The sequence below is a fragment of the Odontomachus brunneus genome, unplaced genomic scaffold (genome assembly GCF_010583005.1).
Source record: "Odontomachus brunneus isolate Ranch 3 - 2012 unplaced genomic scaffold, Obru_v1 Obru_scaffold_019, whole genome shotgun sequence".
Lineage (NCBI taxonomy): Eukaryota > Metazoa > Arthropoda > Insecta > Hymenoptera > Formicidae > Odontomachus > Odontomachus brunneus.
Window position 1 is genome coordinate 1,876,535 of NW_022639469.1, and position 18,582 is coordinate 1,895,116.

Below are 18,582 nucleotides of genomic sequence, written 5' to 3' on the forward strand. Positions count from 1 at the left end.
TCTCTCTCTCTCTCTCTCTCTCTCTCTCTCTCTCTCTCTCTCTCTCTCTCTATTTCTCTCTCTCGACGAAATGGAAATGTACTTCAGGTTTTTTTTTTATTGTTGTCTCTTCGTAGATATCAATTCTTGCTCTCATTTATTGCACGCTATTGCAAAAGGTGTCTCACATGGAGGTCGCTATCGTTATCGCGTAAATGATGTTTACAGCCTGTGTTATGTTGTTCGAAGAAATTTATAGAACAAGAATCGCGGCGTAAAATGATTCGATGATTTCAACGTGTTTTTCATATATACGTAGATGTAGTCGCGTATTTCCTATTAGCTATTAAACTATTCATATCTGGCCGATTATGCATGTAAATAACAGAAATATCATAAACAACTTGATGATGTCAATGAGCACAAGCAGCAACAACACGGTAAAAATAACACAGTAAAAATTGATTAATCGTTTATTTCGCGATGAGGAGCGTTTGCTCCACTCAAGAAAATTTCAAAGAACACTGCTGCACGTTTACGATTGAATTTGGAGAAGCTTAAAAATATACGAGAAGTTTGCAGAAAGATTTCTGTATATGAGTGGTTGTGTTTTTCGCTAAATATGATCAAAATGGCACATATTTATATAACATTGATTTACAAGAAGTATATGACAAAAATAATATGAACATGTCAGTGTTTCTGACACGACAACTTGACAGTCGCCTGTACATTATCGACATTGTTAGAAGTTCGAAGTCCTTTTACGTACAATAAACATTAGTACCTAACGAATATAGATATTTTTTATCTTTTATCTATTTTTTCTCTCAGTATACGTACGAGTTTGCTGTAAAAATACACTAAGAAAAAAATACTTGAAAATTTATTTGTGTGGGATATAAAGTTTTTACATAGAGCAAAAGTAAAGAAATTTTTACGTAGAGAAATTATATTTTATATAATTATATTTTACTTTTTACATATAGAGAAGTTATAAAGTATTTACATAGAGAAATGAGCTTTATTTGACTGAAATAAACTTTCTTGCACGTAAATAAACTATACATTCCACAAATAAATTTTCAAGCATTTTTTTCTCAGCGTACCCGTCGAAGTGGCATTCGAAGCCGTACAATTTGCCAGGGGCGAACGACTAAGCCGTGTCCTAGAACGTCGCGTAGTTTCCCGCGTTTTGTCTCTCGCGCTTCTTGAATTAGCCGTGGTGGTAGTGGTAAGTTTATGTCGCGTCCGCGCGCGCCTATCCGCATATTCATTCATCGGAAGGAATATACAGCGACTGGAATGCACGTAATAAAAGGGCATCGCGACGCTCCGGATCCCTCTCTTTGCGAAACAGAGGGACGTTAAAACACCTCCGCCTCGAGTTATTTTCGAAGCCTGTCTACAGGTATAATGAGCTTTTCCAGATTAACTTGACCACTAGCCTCACGACGACCTTCCCCTACTGTATGTCGGTGATTCTGCGCGTGTGTACGTGTATCTGTTTATGTAAGCTTACCTTATGTTACCTTCGTACCCTTGTACTGACGTCGCAAGGGACGGGGAGAGTATCGATTTTGGCGAACTCGATACTCGCGTACCTTAGAATCACTGGTATATTTATTTACCGGCTTGTGTTCGCGGTAACCGATCGCACGATAGCCTCATTGGCGCACATTGAGCCACATTTCGACTCCGGCGACTGTGTGTCATTTCATTCTAATAGGATGATACTCGAATATCGATTTGATTATTTCATTGGACGACTGACTTACGGGTAAACATTTGCGCCGTACGTTCGCAAACAATCGGCAATTGCCTCTTATCTCGCGTAATTGTTCGGCATATCTCATGGACATCTCGCCGTACCTTGGAATATCTCGCTAACACTGATAATTCCGATAATATTACACAAAAAATACACGAATTCAAAGTTCAATAACACCTCGGCGCTGTTGAGCAGCGCACTCGCGAGAGACAACATTTAAACGATTCGTCACCATTTCAATCCTTTAATATCGTCGTTGCCCTAAGGCGACATGTACTTTAAATCGATGCAAACTAATCGATATTTCTCGCCGCCAAACCATCAATTATTGACAACTCTGTCTTGCATGATTCGTCGACGAGATTTTAATCCTATTACTTGGTTGTAGCAGTAAAAACTAATAAACTATCGGCACTCGTCGTCTCTCCACTTCGACACTGGCCGTTCCATAAATAATCGCAATTTACTGATATTGTATTTATTTGGACTATACAGAATATTCTTGTGCATTATTACGATGTATGAAAAGTAGAAAATTATTATTATGCAGAATATAATTTGCACTGATAATAATGCAGCATATCAAAGGGTTGTTTCGCTGAAACCATATTTTAATTTCTCCAAAATGGTTTATTAGAAAATTATGAAAAATATCAGATATCATCTTTATGTTACTAGGATCAATAATGAATAGAGAAAAAATTGTTCTTGCGAATAGAATTAATTCAGGGTTGAAATTCGTAAGCTATACATCATCCATTAAAGCGCTCACTGTTCTCAAAACAAGAACATTACGACATATTACGATGTTATTGTATTTGTTGAATTCTCGATTTCATCATATTCCAGTGATACTTCGCGAGGCTCTGACGTATACTTTCCGGTTTACTGAATTAATATTTATCTGATTTCGTGACATTTCGGCATGTATTAATAGTCAACACACTGGAAACCAGTGTTGGGTATTAATGATATAGGCGATTATAGATATAGACCCGTATTAATATTTATTGTGTTATGCTTCAAGTGATATATTCAGGCTCGTATTAATAGTCGTTACATGAAACTTGTTCTACGTAAAATACTCAGATATAAATTTAGAGTTAAATGAGCGTTTTCTTTATTTAAATGATATCATGGAGATAAGAAATAACAAGAGAGAGAATATTCTCCCCTTGGCCTGTTTTAGTAGACAAGAGGGGAACAGTATGCGCCATATTGATATTGTTTATATCAAAGCGCGACAATAAAATATAAAACGCCATACTGTAGCTAACCAATCACGTAGCATACTTACCCTCACTACCTAAAAAGCTTTACCCTCCCTTTTGTTATTTCTTACCTCCATGAATTTTATATGTGACAATACATTTGCAATCGCGATTCAACTGAGAAACTCAGATCTAACTCTAAATTAAAATCTGAGTGTCCTATCTGAAGCAAGTTTCAAGTAACGACTATTATTACTTAGGAGCTTTTTATTTGGATCGCGATTGTAGATATCGATTGTAAATATCACATATATAGTAATTCAACTGAAAAATTTTAATCTAATTCTTAATAAAAATCTGAGTATCTCACATTACAAGTGACAGCTATTAATACGGACTTTAGTCGAGTTGTTTCTTAAAACAAATCTTCAGCTGCTATAATCCTTCCAAGAGGAATATACGTTCTGTTCCGACAGAATCAGAACATATAATCGCTTTGTTCTCTTTTTTTCCCCTCTTTCTCTCTCTCTCTCTCATCACTTGTGTATAGTTCTCGGTTCAGATTTCTGATCTAGCTTCACGTTAGGACGGTCGATGATCCATAAAACATCCATGAACTTACGCGTCCGGTTCCACGTTTCGCGGCCGGTGCGTCGTAAAACGTAATGTAATGACAGAGCGGCTCCCTCATATTTTAGAGGTTACCCCCTACGCAAAAAAGTATGATGAAGAACGGGATGTTGAAACAGAGGAAGCGCCACAAAGAGGAGAACTCGCCGTCGATCGGCCACCTCGCTGGCGACCGTCCAAACTCCTCGGCGTCGAGGACCGCCTGCTTCACCGGCATACGCACTATATTTAAACGCAGTCGAGGATCTTTGCGGAGGATGGGCCTTGCTCTTTCGTGGCGAGGCGAGACGATGTCGATGCCGCATTTGTGTTGTCAGCATGAACAGGATACACTCGTGCCACGATTTTACGCAGTTCCATTTTTCTGTCTCAAGTTCTTCGCTAGTTATCTAAAGTCAAGAGTGATAAGGACGTATTTCTATATGAACGATAAATTCCTTGGTTCGAACTCGAACAGCAATGTGTAATAAAATGAGAAAAAAACAGATTTCCCTGATTTCTCTTGTTGATATTTAATATCAAAAAGAAGCGTCGAAAATTTACTCTCCAAATATCTTGCAGTGAAATTTTACTCCAAAAGTAGTCAACTACCGAGTCATTCGAATTTACTCGAGTGATTTTTCACTCATACGAAGTAAATTTTCTCCTCTGAATGCTCGAGGGACTATTCTTGCTCGAAATTGAAGAAATAGTGAGTTTAATGCACTTCATCGTTACAGGAACATATTCATTTTAATCGATTGAAGCATTCGTTCATATGCTCCCTAAAGTACAATCAGTATATTCTTCACTGAAATGCTATACTTATAACTGGCGGTTTAATTGTAAGCATAGCGCTACTGCAGTAAGTAAAATATCGCTAAGAGAATCAGCTAATATAGTAGCGACTGTTACCATTATTCATGCAAACTGTTGTGATTGCAAACACAAACAGTGATGATACACTGATAGTCAGTGAAATACTCTTTGTACTGAATCAATTTGAAACGTTTTTACTGATTCACTTTAAGGAAGTGGAATCAGAATCCACTTCAAGCTTGAGTGAAACATTTACTTTTGCGATTTTGAGTGGCGATATTTTCACTCTTCACTCGTTTTAAACGAGACTCTACTCTCTAATTTTTTTTTAAATTAACAGTATTTTTACTCGAGGCGATAGTGAAAGAGTACTACTACTGGGAACCGTAGTAAGTGTATGTTTCACTCTAGATTAGAGCGGTTTTTGACCTCATATGAACAGATGTTTTAATCGATTGGAATGAATGTGTTTTCCCGGCAATAGAATGCATCAGATTTACTCTTCACAATTTCGAGTAAAAATATTCACATTTCAGAATGAAGAATTTACTCTGCAGGAGTGAAAAATAACTCGAATTCGAGTAACTCGGCTGTCGCTTTACTTTTCGATTAAAATTTCACTCTAAGAAATTTAAGGAATAAATATGAAAATATTATTATTATTTTTATTGTTATCATTTGAGTAATTTGCGCTTTTCTACTGAACACGGCTCTGACAAAAAATCCAGCTCGATAATTCAAATAATCGATAATCCGTTTAATATTCAACAAAATTTCTGTATCGATAAATATGCCGATATTAAATGAATATTCATTTGTGTACAATTCAGTATACTTTGATATTCAGACTACCAAGCTACCAAGTATTTCCTGTTTTAATCACGCTTGACGATGCATGCATCCGAGCGACTGGTTTCCCAAAATTTCAAGCATTCCATCCCGGACACCTAATTATGGTATCTGGATCGATTATCCGGATGTTACATACTCGGGATGAGCATGAGCGATATTGACAACGTGCATCTCGTCTCTGCCACCTTCCCATCTCTCTCTCTCTTTTTCTATCTATCTATCTTTCTCCCTCTCTGTTGGGGGCATCGCGAAAAGCAACGGCGAACGCCTACGACGGCACACCGTCGTCCGCGTGACACCCGCGCCGCGAGCCAAAAGCTCTGGCCGAAAGCTCGGCCGCAAGCTGTGGCGCGGCCAAAATTCAGTGGCCGCGAGCGTGTTGGTCCGGATAGTCCGATCTGTGGTCCATCTTACCTAACGTGAACACACACCTTGCTGGTTTACGGAGTTACGCGCGAAGAGTCCCTTGACGAGAGAAGTTCGAGTCCGAGAAGCCGTCGACGACGGCGTGTGGCGCGGCCGTTGAGTGTTCGTGTTACGTGCGTGCAGCATGTCGTCGAGCTGCTTCTTCCACGAGCCGATTCGTCCGCCGATAGATCTCAACGACCAGTCCGACACAGTCAAGGTGCACAGAAAAATAGTTTCCCTTCCTCGTCTTCGTCTTCGAGACGCTCCCGCTGCGATTCAAGCGCTGCGACTCTCGCAGCCTCGACTCGTCCGGCGCGAATCGCGAGAATCAAGGCTTGCGTAAAGCCCTCGAGCGGACACTCGCGAGACACACCGAGTCCGTTCCTCTTAGTTGCGCTTTTTATATTTTCGTATGATTTTCCTCTCTCCTCAGTCTTCCTCAAAAAATATGCTCGAGCATGTATCTCGTTTGGAGCGCGAGAAGCTCTAGATATCGCGGCTCCACCGAACAGATCTGGAGAATCTCGATGAGTTTTCCATAAAGAGCGGATGATCTCTTCGAGATGAATTGAAAGGAGCTGAACAGGATTTCGCGCGAAGAAACTGGGGTGGGTTGATCTCCTTTTTTTGAAAACTCCAGAATATTACTCTCATAAAAGTTCGAATCTATATATATATATATATATATATATATATTTTTTTTTTAGACGGATTCTAAACAAATGGATTGTACTGTTCTATCACACTAAAATTCCCGTTCATTTCGGCGAGATCGAACGTTTAATCTCCGAATGTGGTCGGATCTAGATTAGTTGGATTATCTTCTGTCGCGTCTCCCCTTTGCCGAAATATTGGCGACAGAATAAGCGCTGCGACTAAACGCTGGAGGGAGACGTGAAATAGGCATATGCATATTTTAAATTCGAATTATTTCTGTATTTTTTTTTCTTTTTTTTTTTGTAACCCGTGGTTGCGCTCGAACTTTAATTAAATTTGAGAAAGTCTCAAGACGCAAGAAATTGTAAATTGTGCGCGGAATTTTTCAATATGCGTTTAATAGTGTGTCACATTCGTTTTTATAACTCATATCGCACTTGGTATACTATTTGAAAGCGACGAATGACCGCGAGTTACATATTTCACGTTTACGCGTGCAACTTTGAATCGAAGCATCTCTCGTGACTGTTGGACGTTATAAAAGTGCGGGTCATCGAGGAATATTGTAATAATTGAAACGTATAGCGTAACTCACACACGTGCGGCAGTGGATCGACACGCGAGAAAGTTTTTTTTTTTTCACGCACTACGGTGCACATAACTTTTTATGAAATTTCCTCGTGAAATTTTTCGGAACCAGATCGAAAATTACGTTGAATTCCGCCAGAGGCAAAGTTCTCTTCAATTTAAACAGCGAATATATAGAATATTTCGTAAAATTTTCAGAATTTCTCAAATCTCTTTCAATTTCACTATTATAATATATTGGAGATTATATTCTCGAAACATTAATTTATATTATAGGGAGATGAGTCTTGTGATGAGATTAAAAGAGATATCACCTTTTTTCCAATAAGTGTAATAAAATTTATTACGTTAGAGAAAGAATTTATTAAATTGGAAGGAAAATAATGTCTTTTCTAATTTCACCATATGTATCTCCTGATATAATATCAATTAATTTTTAAAATTTAATCTTGAAAATAATAATAGCCGTTGTTTCTCACCACCGTCGCAAGTTCTCGAAAAATCCATTTCTTCCGATTCCGACTATGACGTTAAGATGAAATGTCTATGACGTTAAGATGAAAGCACCAATGCCCGGACACGACGTGTCTAATCCTGGACATTCTTATTCGGTTTTCAAATATGGACTTACTTTGGTAAAATGAACGTTAGTATTTGAATCCACGCATTTTAACTTTCAGCAAAGAAATACATACGCGCATATTCAGAATATACGCGTACATTCAATGTTATCTTAGAGTCTGTGAGAATGTTGAAAGCTTAAATGTTCGTATTTAAAGTCCAAAACGAAATACGAATGTTCAGCGTTTGGCAGACGTCCGGGAATTAATGTTTTCACTTTACCTTCTTTGCATCAATCAGCAAAAAGAACACCGTCACGATAATGTCAGAAGGTACACGTCCGTTGCCTCAGTTGATCTCGGTGTACACGGCTCGTGATTTCGCCGGCGATTGCATCGAGAACGTGGGTGGTTGGGTTAGTTGGACGTGGCGCGCGCTCGACGTCCGGGCCGAAAGAAGAACGTGCGTCGGTCGGTAGCGAGATCGATATATTCGCACAGGCGAGTGTATACGCACCACGACACGCACGTAACTGCGTTTCCCTTCAGCTGCGCCGCGCGCCCTTCGCCCGCACCTTCGCGCCTGCCTCGCGATCCGCGCGCGTAATCAGCTGCTCCGCGTCGATACGCGAAGTCCGCGTTGCCCGGCTAAATTTAACGTTGCACTTGCCGCGCGCGCGTTTACGTAATTCGCTGACGAACTACATGCTGGACCTCATGTGGCGGCAGGCGAAGAGAGAAAGAGAGAGAGAGAGAGAGAGAGAGAGTAGAATAGAATAGAATGGAGTAGTATAAAATAGATTAGATAGAGTTTATTAAAAATATCCTGGGGTTTACATCCTCTAAAAATGAGAGTATTTTGTAGCATGTTGGAATACTTGAGTTCGCGCATTAGTATATACTTCCAAGTAAACCTGTCCAAAAGGTACACTCCGATTTTTCTTTAATTTGGTACAAATATAGAAGTACAAAAAATATTTAGGTCATATTTTCCATTCTGGCCCACTTTGAGTTTCACGGGCAATTCACTGATTATGAAGTCGTGAATTATGTCATGATTATGAATATGAAGTCAAATGTGTAAAATTATTTGTATAAATAATAAAATGTTTAAATGTAAGAAACATTAAGAAGTTGAAAAAAATTATTTATACAAATAATTTCTCAGTTTGGTCGAGATTTGAACCATTTTTGACTAATTTAGCACAGATTTAAAATATTTCGGTTGGAATCTCGGCTAAAAAAATTTAGCAAGATTCGTGCATCTCAGCTATGTTGATTTTGTTAAAATTTAAATTAAAATTGCCGGATTTTTCGGTCTGGCCGAGATTCAAAACATTTTTGACTAATTTAGCACAGATTAAAAATATTTTGGTTGAAATTTCGACTAAAAAAATTTAGAATAATTCGTGTTTCAGCTATGCCGATTTTATTAAAATTATTTAACTATATCTTGTATTCAATTTTATTTCTTATGCATTTTTGTTGTACTTGTTGATGATAGGAGTGAGAACATTAAAAAGCTATAAACTGTCCGTGAAATTTAAAGTGAGCCAAAATGAAAAAATATTTTTTGACCTAAATATTTTTTTTATATTTCTACGTGTACCAAATTAGAAAGAAATTAGATTATACCACCTTTTGGGTAGGTTTGTAATATAGTATTTGTATTACTTGTTAGTAATATATTAGTTATATCAAAATTATGTAAAATTTTATAATAATAAATAGTGATAGTAATAAGTGTAAGATTTTACAATAAAAAATAGTAATTATTTCGTGAAAACGCAATTATTTCATGAAGATAAGAAAAATATTACTATAATAATTGATAATTATTTCATAGGAAATAGTATATTTAATAAGAAAATGGAAAAGAAAAGAAATGGAAAAATTCAAATGCAAAAGAGAAAAAGTACATAAGAGAAAAACGCATATGCCGCATTAATAAAGTGTCATAGAAAAATAATTATAAGATAATAGTATAGGCACAGTTTTAATTGTGTGCGTGTGAGAGAGAAAGACTCGTGTTTCGTTTCCTTCTTTTCAAGTTTCCGTTTCCACTGTGTTCATAGGGCGACGATCTCATCCGGGTATCGAGGTTCTATAAGGACAGCAAGGAGGGCAAGTTCGTCAGCTTCCTCAACGAGGATACGCGCACGCTTTACGACGGCTTCCGTCGCGGCGCCAAGGAATCCAGTAAGCGCTCATTATTTAGCAAAAAAAAAAGAAAAAAAGATGGAGCTATTAGCCGTAGATCGGAGCTGTTTCCGCGAGCGTTAATCGAGGTTAGCCGAGCTCCCGATCGATCGCTCGGCGATTGCTCAGTCGCCGCGCCACAGTTAACTTCAATTAATATTTATAGTTACGCGAAGACATGCCGACGTGAAGTCGTACACTTGGAAAAAAAAACTCGTTCCAGGTCGAAATTAAGAAAACAATAAAAGAAAACAAACGAAGAGTAACGAACATTAGAAAGATTCGTATTGCGAAATTTTCTCTTCCGCAACTTTCCAGCGCGCGATTCGCACCTGTCTAGATATGAATTTAAGATACGGCCTGTGGGAAGGTAAAGCGCTTCAGTTGCGTACGTTGATTTAGCGGCTCGTTTGGCAAGCGCGGCACAGTCACGCTATAAAGCAGTAAACAAGCGGTACACGAGCAGCTTCTTAACAAGCGCGAGCGTGGCTTAACGACGCGAATTATCGACGGCGATATTCGCCCCCACGCGTCCGCCGATTCGACGACCTTTGCGTCGAAGGTTGGCAGCTATTTTCAGTACGTGTACATCTCTTATTTTTGCCTCAGGGCGCGCATGAAGCACGCCCGCACAACCGACACCTGTCGCGGCTCTACGCGAGGCTCATATTTTACGGAAACGGCAACGACGACGACAATGACGCGTTCAAAGATAATCGATAATCACGCTGGGAGTCACGTTCGCCCGACGGTCGTACGATGAGATCGCCGCTGGTCACCCGGCACATGGCCTCGTTTGCCGTTCTACGTCGATGTGGAGATTCGTTACAATGTTACGTCGCCGCGGAGAGAAGGCTCGCTTAATTAATTCATTAAATTCTCCAGATTTTATCCGCTTCGCGCTATATGGCGTAAAATAGAACCTCGTAGTCGCGAGCCGCTTCACAGTCCTTTTGTGTGACAAAGTATTCTATTAGGTCAGAAAATTCGTCAGAGAGTTCGTCAAGATTTCCAATAAATGTAACCGTCATTACTTGATTGACGAGTCACTTGTTTCCGTTTGACGTGTTCACGAATCTAATTCGACTGAAAAGTCGAACCCAATTTTTTAACCGACCCAATATTGCACATACAGTCGGCTGATTAAAGTTTGCAACACTTTTCCTCAATGTGTCTCGTAACGTATATTGTATTTAATAGGAGAATTTTTTTTTAATACAAAGAACACAATTTGCTGTAACCACTTCTATGGTTAGCAAAAATATATGCAAATTCAAGTTAAATAGATATTGTATTAAAAATTGCTACATTATGTACTGATCTATACAGCATACTGATCTTTTCATAGCATATAGTTTTCGTGATACATAATGTTCAATTAGTGTATCCTCATATGTAGCTTTCTTAACAGAAAAAATATCGCTGTTCTCTCTGTCGCGATCTGCAGAACGGATACTGTGGTTGAGAGACCCGTAGGTTTTGATTGTGCCCCATAACACTAAAACCTGATCTACAATTTACTCTTTACTTTCCACTTCTTGTTCTCTATTTCTAGCTTAAGATTTAATTTGGAAAAAGATAAAAAGAAAGAAAGACGAAGCAAAGAGCACGTTGTAAGTCAGGCTTGAGAGTTCCGCTCAAACATGTATGGACAAGCAGCAAAGAAGGCCAGTGTGCCAATTCCAGAGTACTATGGTTTCTACAAGCCTTTTGTATGTACGGACGAAAGATGAAACTTTATTGTGTTGCGGTATATTTAGCTAAGTGATCCCCGCGATTCTCATACGGAAAAAAATATCAATTTGTGCAACCGAATAGAGGCCAGAATGAAAACATTCTTTCGAGCATCCAGCTTAGTTTTGCTTACTTGATTGTATCAAAACAAAACTGAGAACAATTGACTAACAAGTAAACCTACCTAAAAGTTACACTCCGATTTCTTTTTAATTTGGCACAAATGTAAAAGTATAAAAAATATTTAGGTCATATTTTTTCATTTTGGTTCACTTTGTATTTCACGAGCAATTTATAGCTTTTTAATGTTCTCACTCTTATCATCAAGTGCAACAAAAATGTATAAGAAATAAAATTGAATACAAGATATAGGCGTTTTTAGTTTGCTGATTATAAATATAAAGTCAAATATGTAAAATTATTTGTATAAATAATAAGATGTTTAAATAAAACATGTAAAAAGTTGAAAAAAATTATTTATATCAATAATTTCTTGATTTGGTCGAGATTCGAACCATTTTTGACTAATTTAGCACAGATTTCAATATTCTGGTTGGAATCTCGGCTAAAGAGATTTAGAATGATTCGTATCTCAGCTATGTCGATTTTATTAAAATTATTTAACTGTATCTTGTATTTCAATTTTATGTATTTTTTTATACTTGTTGATGATAGGAGTACAAACATTAAGAAGCTATAAACTGCCCGTGAAACTCAAAGTGGGCCAAAATGAAAAAATATAACCTAAATATTTTTTGTACTTCTAGAAGTACGAATTCTTCTAGTAATACTTCTAGAAGTACGAAGATTTCTACTCGTAGAAATCGGTGTGTACCTTTTGGATAGGTTTACTTGTGAGAAGTCTCCTACAGGAATCTTTCCGTTCCTAAACGAGTTTTTATCTGGTCCCTATTCTTGTCAGGTAACAGAAAATTCAATTGTACTGATGGGATCATCTTTTCTGTGCAGAAAATATAGTTCCGTATCCCATTGGATACGGAATGCGTTGTAAGACTCGTCGATGAAATGTGTTGCAAGTTTTAATCAGCAGACTGTACATTTCTCTTCATCGATACTAAAGACACCCGCCTCGAATCGATCTCACCCCTCTCTCCAATATCGAACGGGTTAATACGAATGACTTCGGTTTGCAGATAATGGTCCCTGTCTTGGGTGGCGAGATGGGCCCAACAAACCCTACCAATGGCTTCATTACAACGAGACGCTGCTCAGGGCGAAGAATTTCGGTTCCGGCCTAGTATCCTTGGGGTTAGTCCCTGGCACGCAAACCCTCATAGGCCTGTACAGTCAGAACTGTCCCGAGTGGATTCTCACCGAGCAAGCATGCTACACGTATTCTCTCGTGGTGGTGCCATTGTACGACACCTTGGGCCCGGACGCCTGCGCGTATATCATCAACCAAGCCGATATCAACGTGGTGGTGTGCGAGGACGACCAAAAGTGCAATTTACTCCTCGACAAAGCGCCGAGGTATGTAGCTACGACGATCTAACACTCTCGTGATACATTAATCCGGTGTCCCGGATGCGCTGGCTTTATCCAGCTACGCGTAAATTTTACGATGAATTCTTCCGCGTAACCTCGTAACTATCGATTTGTTGATTCTCAGACATCCTCCTATACGGCTCGTTTGCCCCCGGACGCGCGATTTCCGACGTTCTCCGCGGTAACAATCGACACATACTCTCATGAAACGCATTCACTCGGCGTTGTCACACAAACGCGAGGTCTGTTATATCGGTGTTATCGATTATTGACAGAGTTACGACCGTTCAAATATTAAGCTGGACTTAATACAGCGTGTCGCACTGAAGGGAAGAGATCGCGCCTACAATTTAGCCAAGTTAAATCGATCGTGCGATAATTTATGCACAAGTGTATATTCTTAGATTATTGAGGTAAACTTCTCCTTAAGTGGTGGACGAGGGAGGTGTGATAATTTTACGCTCGTGCGCAACAACGTTCAGAGGAGAACGTCTCGCGAAACGTCTCCGCACGCTCGCAGATATGCGCTGAGAGTATCTGTGCCGGTGTATCCGCGTCATTTTTTACTCTGACACGAATCCTTCGACGGATTTAGAGTCTATCAGAACCAGATGCAATCACTTTCGTTCGAAGCATCAGTTGCCCGAGAACAAACACCCCGCCGCCGCCGGCTGCTTCGCCGGAGAACATCGCAAACACGAAAGAGTGATGCATCGAGAACGTTAATTTGTAACGCTGCCAAGAACGGGTCCCGTTTTTGCGGGTCTCTTCCCTTCTCTCTCTTAGAAGAAGAACCTCCCGTCGTTCCGTCCATCATTGTTTCTCAACCTCGACAGGTGTTTACGGAAGCTAGTGGTCGTGAAGGAGACGCGGCCGGCGACGAACCAGCGGGCGAAGAACCGCGGCGTCGAGCTGTACAAGTTCGATGACATCGAACGTTTGGGCGCGCAGAAGAATCACCCGGAAATGCCGCCGGAAGCGTCGGACCTCTGCACGATATGCTACACATCCGGCACTACCGGCAACCCGAAAGGCGTGATGCTGACGCACCAAAACGTCATGGCTGCCATGTGCGCGGTGCTGATGCAGCTGGGTGATCATAGGGTCACGTCCAAGGATACGATGATCAGCTTTCTGCCGTTGGCGCACATGCTGGAGCGCAGCTGTGAGAACGCCGTGTACATGGTCGGCGGTTCCGTCGGCTTCTACTGCGGCGACATCAAGAGGCTCTCCGAGGACATGAAAGCCCTCAGGCCCACCGTGATGCCCGCTGTGCCTAGGTTGCTAAATCGGATATACGACAAGGTAAGTGAGCCGCCTATTTTGCACATACAAAACAAGCTGTCTTCTGACAACTGTTGATAGTAGAGTTTCTCTAGTCGTGCTGGTGATCAAAGCATGATAATCTTTGATTAATCCGCATCCTGTCCGCCATTTTTGGGGAGTAACGTGAGTGGGAGTGAGGAAAACTCTGGTAGAAGCGAAAGAGAAGTTCTAAGACTGAAATAACTAAGCATGTTGCAGCTTCTCTCTCGTTCATTCACTTTTTCCCTACAAATGGCGGACGGTGTCCTAATTCTGACCAGAGGAAGTCTAGTCAGTACAATATGCTTATGACGTCTGTCATAATTATGAATAAATTACAAGAAAAATGTATACCAATTTTACACAAAATTAAATTAAAAAATAAATAAAAAATTAAAGATATCAAATTGCACTCAAACATTACACAAATATTTCAAATAAACTCTCCTCTTTTGCAATTTCTTACTTGACTGATTTATATAATTTTATAGCATCTTCTAAAAATATTGTCGATACGTTATCGTTCAAAGCGTCTCGTTAGCGATGTCAACATTCATAAAAGACAAACATTGTTAGTTGTTTATCGTTACCACTAAGTAACGACGAGAAGTTGCAAAAGACTAGTTGTCGCTAAACGAAATAGCCGCCTAGAGAGATCATGTTTCGACATTTTCGAAGAAAATCAAGATCGAGAACATGATGAGGTTTTTGTTTTACGAAATGCAATTGAACTTCTTTCGCAATGATCAATAGACTAGTATGTTGTAAAGCGAAAATTTTTTATTTATTTAATAAAATATTAGTTTTAATAAAACGAATATTTTAAAAATTACTTTCAGAAAATTTGTTCAGGAAATTTCTATTAGTTATTATATATTAATTATCTACATTCTATTATATATATAATAAGTATATATATATATATATATATACTGTATATATACTGTGTATATATTTATATAAATACAGAGTATCTAACGCAACTCGCACATCCACTCGTCACATGTACTCGCAGGTAGAACTCGTCAAATTGAACACGAGAGCTCTCTATCTTTTGCTTTTGCAAACAACTACGCAAAAGTTATTTGAGTTATTGATTAAGGAAGACTAATGAATGATCGCGCGTAATGTGGCGCAGAGCGTGACGATATATTTCATTGTGTGCTTATACGTCAGGTGCAATTTGATATCTTTAATTTTTTACTTATTTTTTATTTCAATATTAATCTCAATATTAATTTCAATATTAATTTCAATATTAATTCAATTTTGTGTAAAATTTGTATACATTTTTCTTGTAATTTATCTAAAATTATTCATAATTATGACAGACGTCATTAGCATACTGTCCTGACAAGACTTCCTCTGGTCAGAGTTAGGACACCGTCCGCCATTTATAGGGAGAAAGTGAGTGAACGAAACAAAAAAAGATCTTGTACCATTTTCCAAATAACCACGCACAGATATTTTAATTATTAAATAAAGAAAATTGGCAAACGCGATTGTACGTAATTTCATTTTGTCAATCTTCGTTAATTAATAACTCAGAAGTCTACGTCGTTATTTGTAAAATTGTAGGAGACTGTTGTGTTCAGTTTGACGGGTTTTACATATGCATATGAGCGCATATGCGAATTGCATCAGACTCACCCTGCATTTATTATTTGCATCATCAGTTATTGTATATTTATTATAACTTATGAAATTGTTGTCTCTTTGCGAAATGTCTGTTTCGCGATGTTTTCCGGTTTTCCTCGCACGGTTGTTCCGTTTGCGCATCGTTCTACATTAATTCTACACGGTAGTTTTCGTTCGACGATCGGTCTACGAATCATCGCGCATTTAGTTCGAGCGTTACGCGCTCGCATGCCTATTTGTCAGCGTGGTGTTTATTTCGAGTGGTTTATCGACGTTGTCCGCGCCTGGTTTGCCATTTATTTTTAGTTTGCACTCAGTCGGTCCGCTGGACTTGCGTGACATATATTCCACCTTCAATGATCTCAGCCTATCTCTTCCTTCCCCCTCCTTAAACACATCCCCGGAATCTGTTGGTGGATCATCTTTGTTTAGATAACCGTAATTTCATTCGCGCAATAACAGTTCATCCCACACATCGTGGCGATAAATACCACGAGTTGCATGATCCTAAACACAACATGTAATTCGGATTTCTAAACAATGTTAGCCCGGAAGAAGTCACCATTTACCCCGCATAATCAATAAAAGACGGTTATATAGTCACGACGGACACGAACAAATGTCTTCACCTATCAAATGGACGATCTCTCGTTACAAAGCTCACAAAAGTGCTGAGACATTTTTGCGCGACGATCTCTTTTGGCGGTCGCGCTCTTCCTTTTCCTCTTTCTCTTTCTCGACCGTTAACATCGAGGTAATTTGTCAAACAGTTTCCACGATGCTTGCGTTCGCAAGTAACCGGAAATTACTGCGCGCGACCCATTGTCAAGCGAAGGTTACAGCTGGACACCGCCCAATATTTTTACGACGCGACGATGGCGTTCCGCGTAATCTCCCGGCGTTGTAAACGCGGATACTCCTTTCATAAGATTCGCGCATTGCCGCGCACCTGCGATGCTCAATTAGCGCGCGCGAATTTTCCCTCCGACTGCGCAATATCGCGCAACGTGCCAATGCCGCGCCGTGTCGAGCACGTAGGAGAGAAGAGACAGATGCGACAGCACAGCAGCCGACGACGACCCGACGACGTAACCCTGAAGTCCATCTGAATGAGGCGCGTGGTTCGATCACGCGCAACGTGACGACGCGCTCGCGTATACACCATTGAATTACTTTTCGCGTATTTTCGCTCGTGCCGCGTGCTACCACCTACTCACCCACCCACGCATCCTGCGCTCGTCGTCGATTCGACATTTTTTCGCGAATACGACAGCTCGGAAACTCGCTGCTCGCGATGCGAAACTCCAAACTCCGAGACTGAAACTCGTATTGATAGTTGCCACCTGAGACTTGTCTGATGTAAGATGTTCAGATTTCTATTTAGAGTTTAGATCCAGTTTTTCCAGTTGAATTATGATTTAAGTGACATTCGTATCTGTAATCGCGTGATTCATGATGAAAAACATTCTCATCTAACTCTTGATTCACGTCTGAGTATCTCATTTGAGAAGACGAGTGTCACGTAATAACTATTAAGAGAATGATAAGACCTATAAGAGTCTACAAGAGCCGTGCGCTGGATATTGTGCGAATAAATTTGAATGGGAGGATGATAATATTTGACAGTATATGTTAGTGACGCATGCGTCAAATATTTTTCTAGCAGTGTTGCTTGAAACTTTAAATAGAAATAAAAAAGAAATGCGATTTTTTTAGAATTTTAAAGGCGGGAATTACACAATAATAGGAATTAGGATTCAGGGTCAGTTTGACGCGTGGAAGCTTGATTTACCGCGTATGTTATAAGATCGAAAAAATATTTGGCGTCTAATACTGCTAAACATTTTATCATCTTCTCATTTAAATTTATTTACATCCACAGCTCTTATTGACCTTATCTTTCTTTCAATTGAGTACCTTATACCTGCAAAGCCTTTGATGTATATAGTTTAATAACTATTAATATAGTCCTGAGAGTGATGTAGCTAATAAAACAGATCTCACGTTTGAAGATGAAATCGTCCTAAGACGACCTTAAGTATAAGGTCCATGAATACTATTCTGAGAGCTAACACTCGCTGCGTTTTCGCAGGTGCAAGCTGAGCTACAGAGCTCGTTCCTAAAGAGGATGATCTTCAACATGGGCATTCGGGCCAAGGAGACGGAGGTCAAGAAGAGCATAGTGAGGAACAATAGCATTTGGGATAAGATCGTGTTCAAGAAGATCCAGGAATCGATGGGCGGCAGGCTGAGGCTGATGCTAGTAGGCTCCGCGCCGTTAGCGGGCAACGTCCTCACCTTCACCAGATGCGCCCTGGGCTGTCTGGTGGTCGAAGGTTACGGCCAGACGGAGTGCTGCGCACCAATAACGCTCACTATTCAGGTGTGTACATGGGTCAGATAACTGATTGACGGCTAAGTCGAGTAACGCGATCAGATGATTCTACACTGAGAGAAAAATATAGTTGCTTTCGGCGTCAACTATACTTTTTTAACCAGAAAAATAATTAGACCATCTTTCTAATAACGCTTACTAAACAATGGTTTTTCTAATTATTTTTATGGTTAAAATTACAAAAGAGTATAGTTGATGCAAAAGGCAACTATATTTTTCTCTCAGTGTACTGCGCTGATACGCAGATAAGAGTCTCAAAGGATCAATCGGTAGACAGCGTGGAGGGATGACGGTGTGTGATCTCTCTCTCTCTCTCTCTCTCTCTCTCTCTCTCTCTCTCTCTCATCGTGG

The 18,582-nt window shown here is 39.6% G+C and overlaps 1 protein-coding gene and 1 long non-coding RNA gene across 4 annotated transcripts in view; one reads left to right on the forward strand and one right to left on the reverse strand.

The window, feature by feature from the left end:
- Positions 1-18,582, forward strand: part of LOC116841978 (long-chain-fatty-acid--CoA ligase 1) — a 26,111-nt gene that overhangs the window by 2,916 nt on the left and 4,613 nt on the right. For 2 of the 3 annotated variants that reach the window (XM_032810585.1, XM_032810586.1), the window contains exons 3-6: positions 9,530-9,653; positions 12,542-12,878; positions 13,730-14,198; positions 17,929-18,219. In XM_032810585.1, coding sequence (XP_032666476.1) covers positions 9,530-9,653; positions 12,542-12,878; positions 13,730-14,198; positions 17,929-18,219 — 1,221 coding nt within the window. Of the gene's footprint in view, positions 1-5,596; positions 5,867-9,529; positions 9,654-12,541; positions 12,879-13,729; positions 14,199-17,928; positions 18,220-18,582 lie in introns of those variants that run through there. The other variant, XM_032810587.1, reaches the window with a different exon arrangement.
- LOC116841982 lies at positions 439-8,041 on the reverse strand. The gene is made up of 2 exons (XR_004377644.1): positions 7,738-8,041; positions 439-3,980 (listed from the first exon to the last, which is right to left on the reverse strand). It is a non-coding gene; the product is annotated as an uncharacterized LOC116841982 (long non-coding RNA).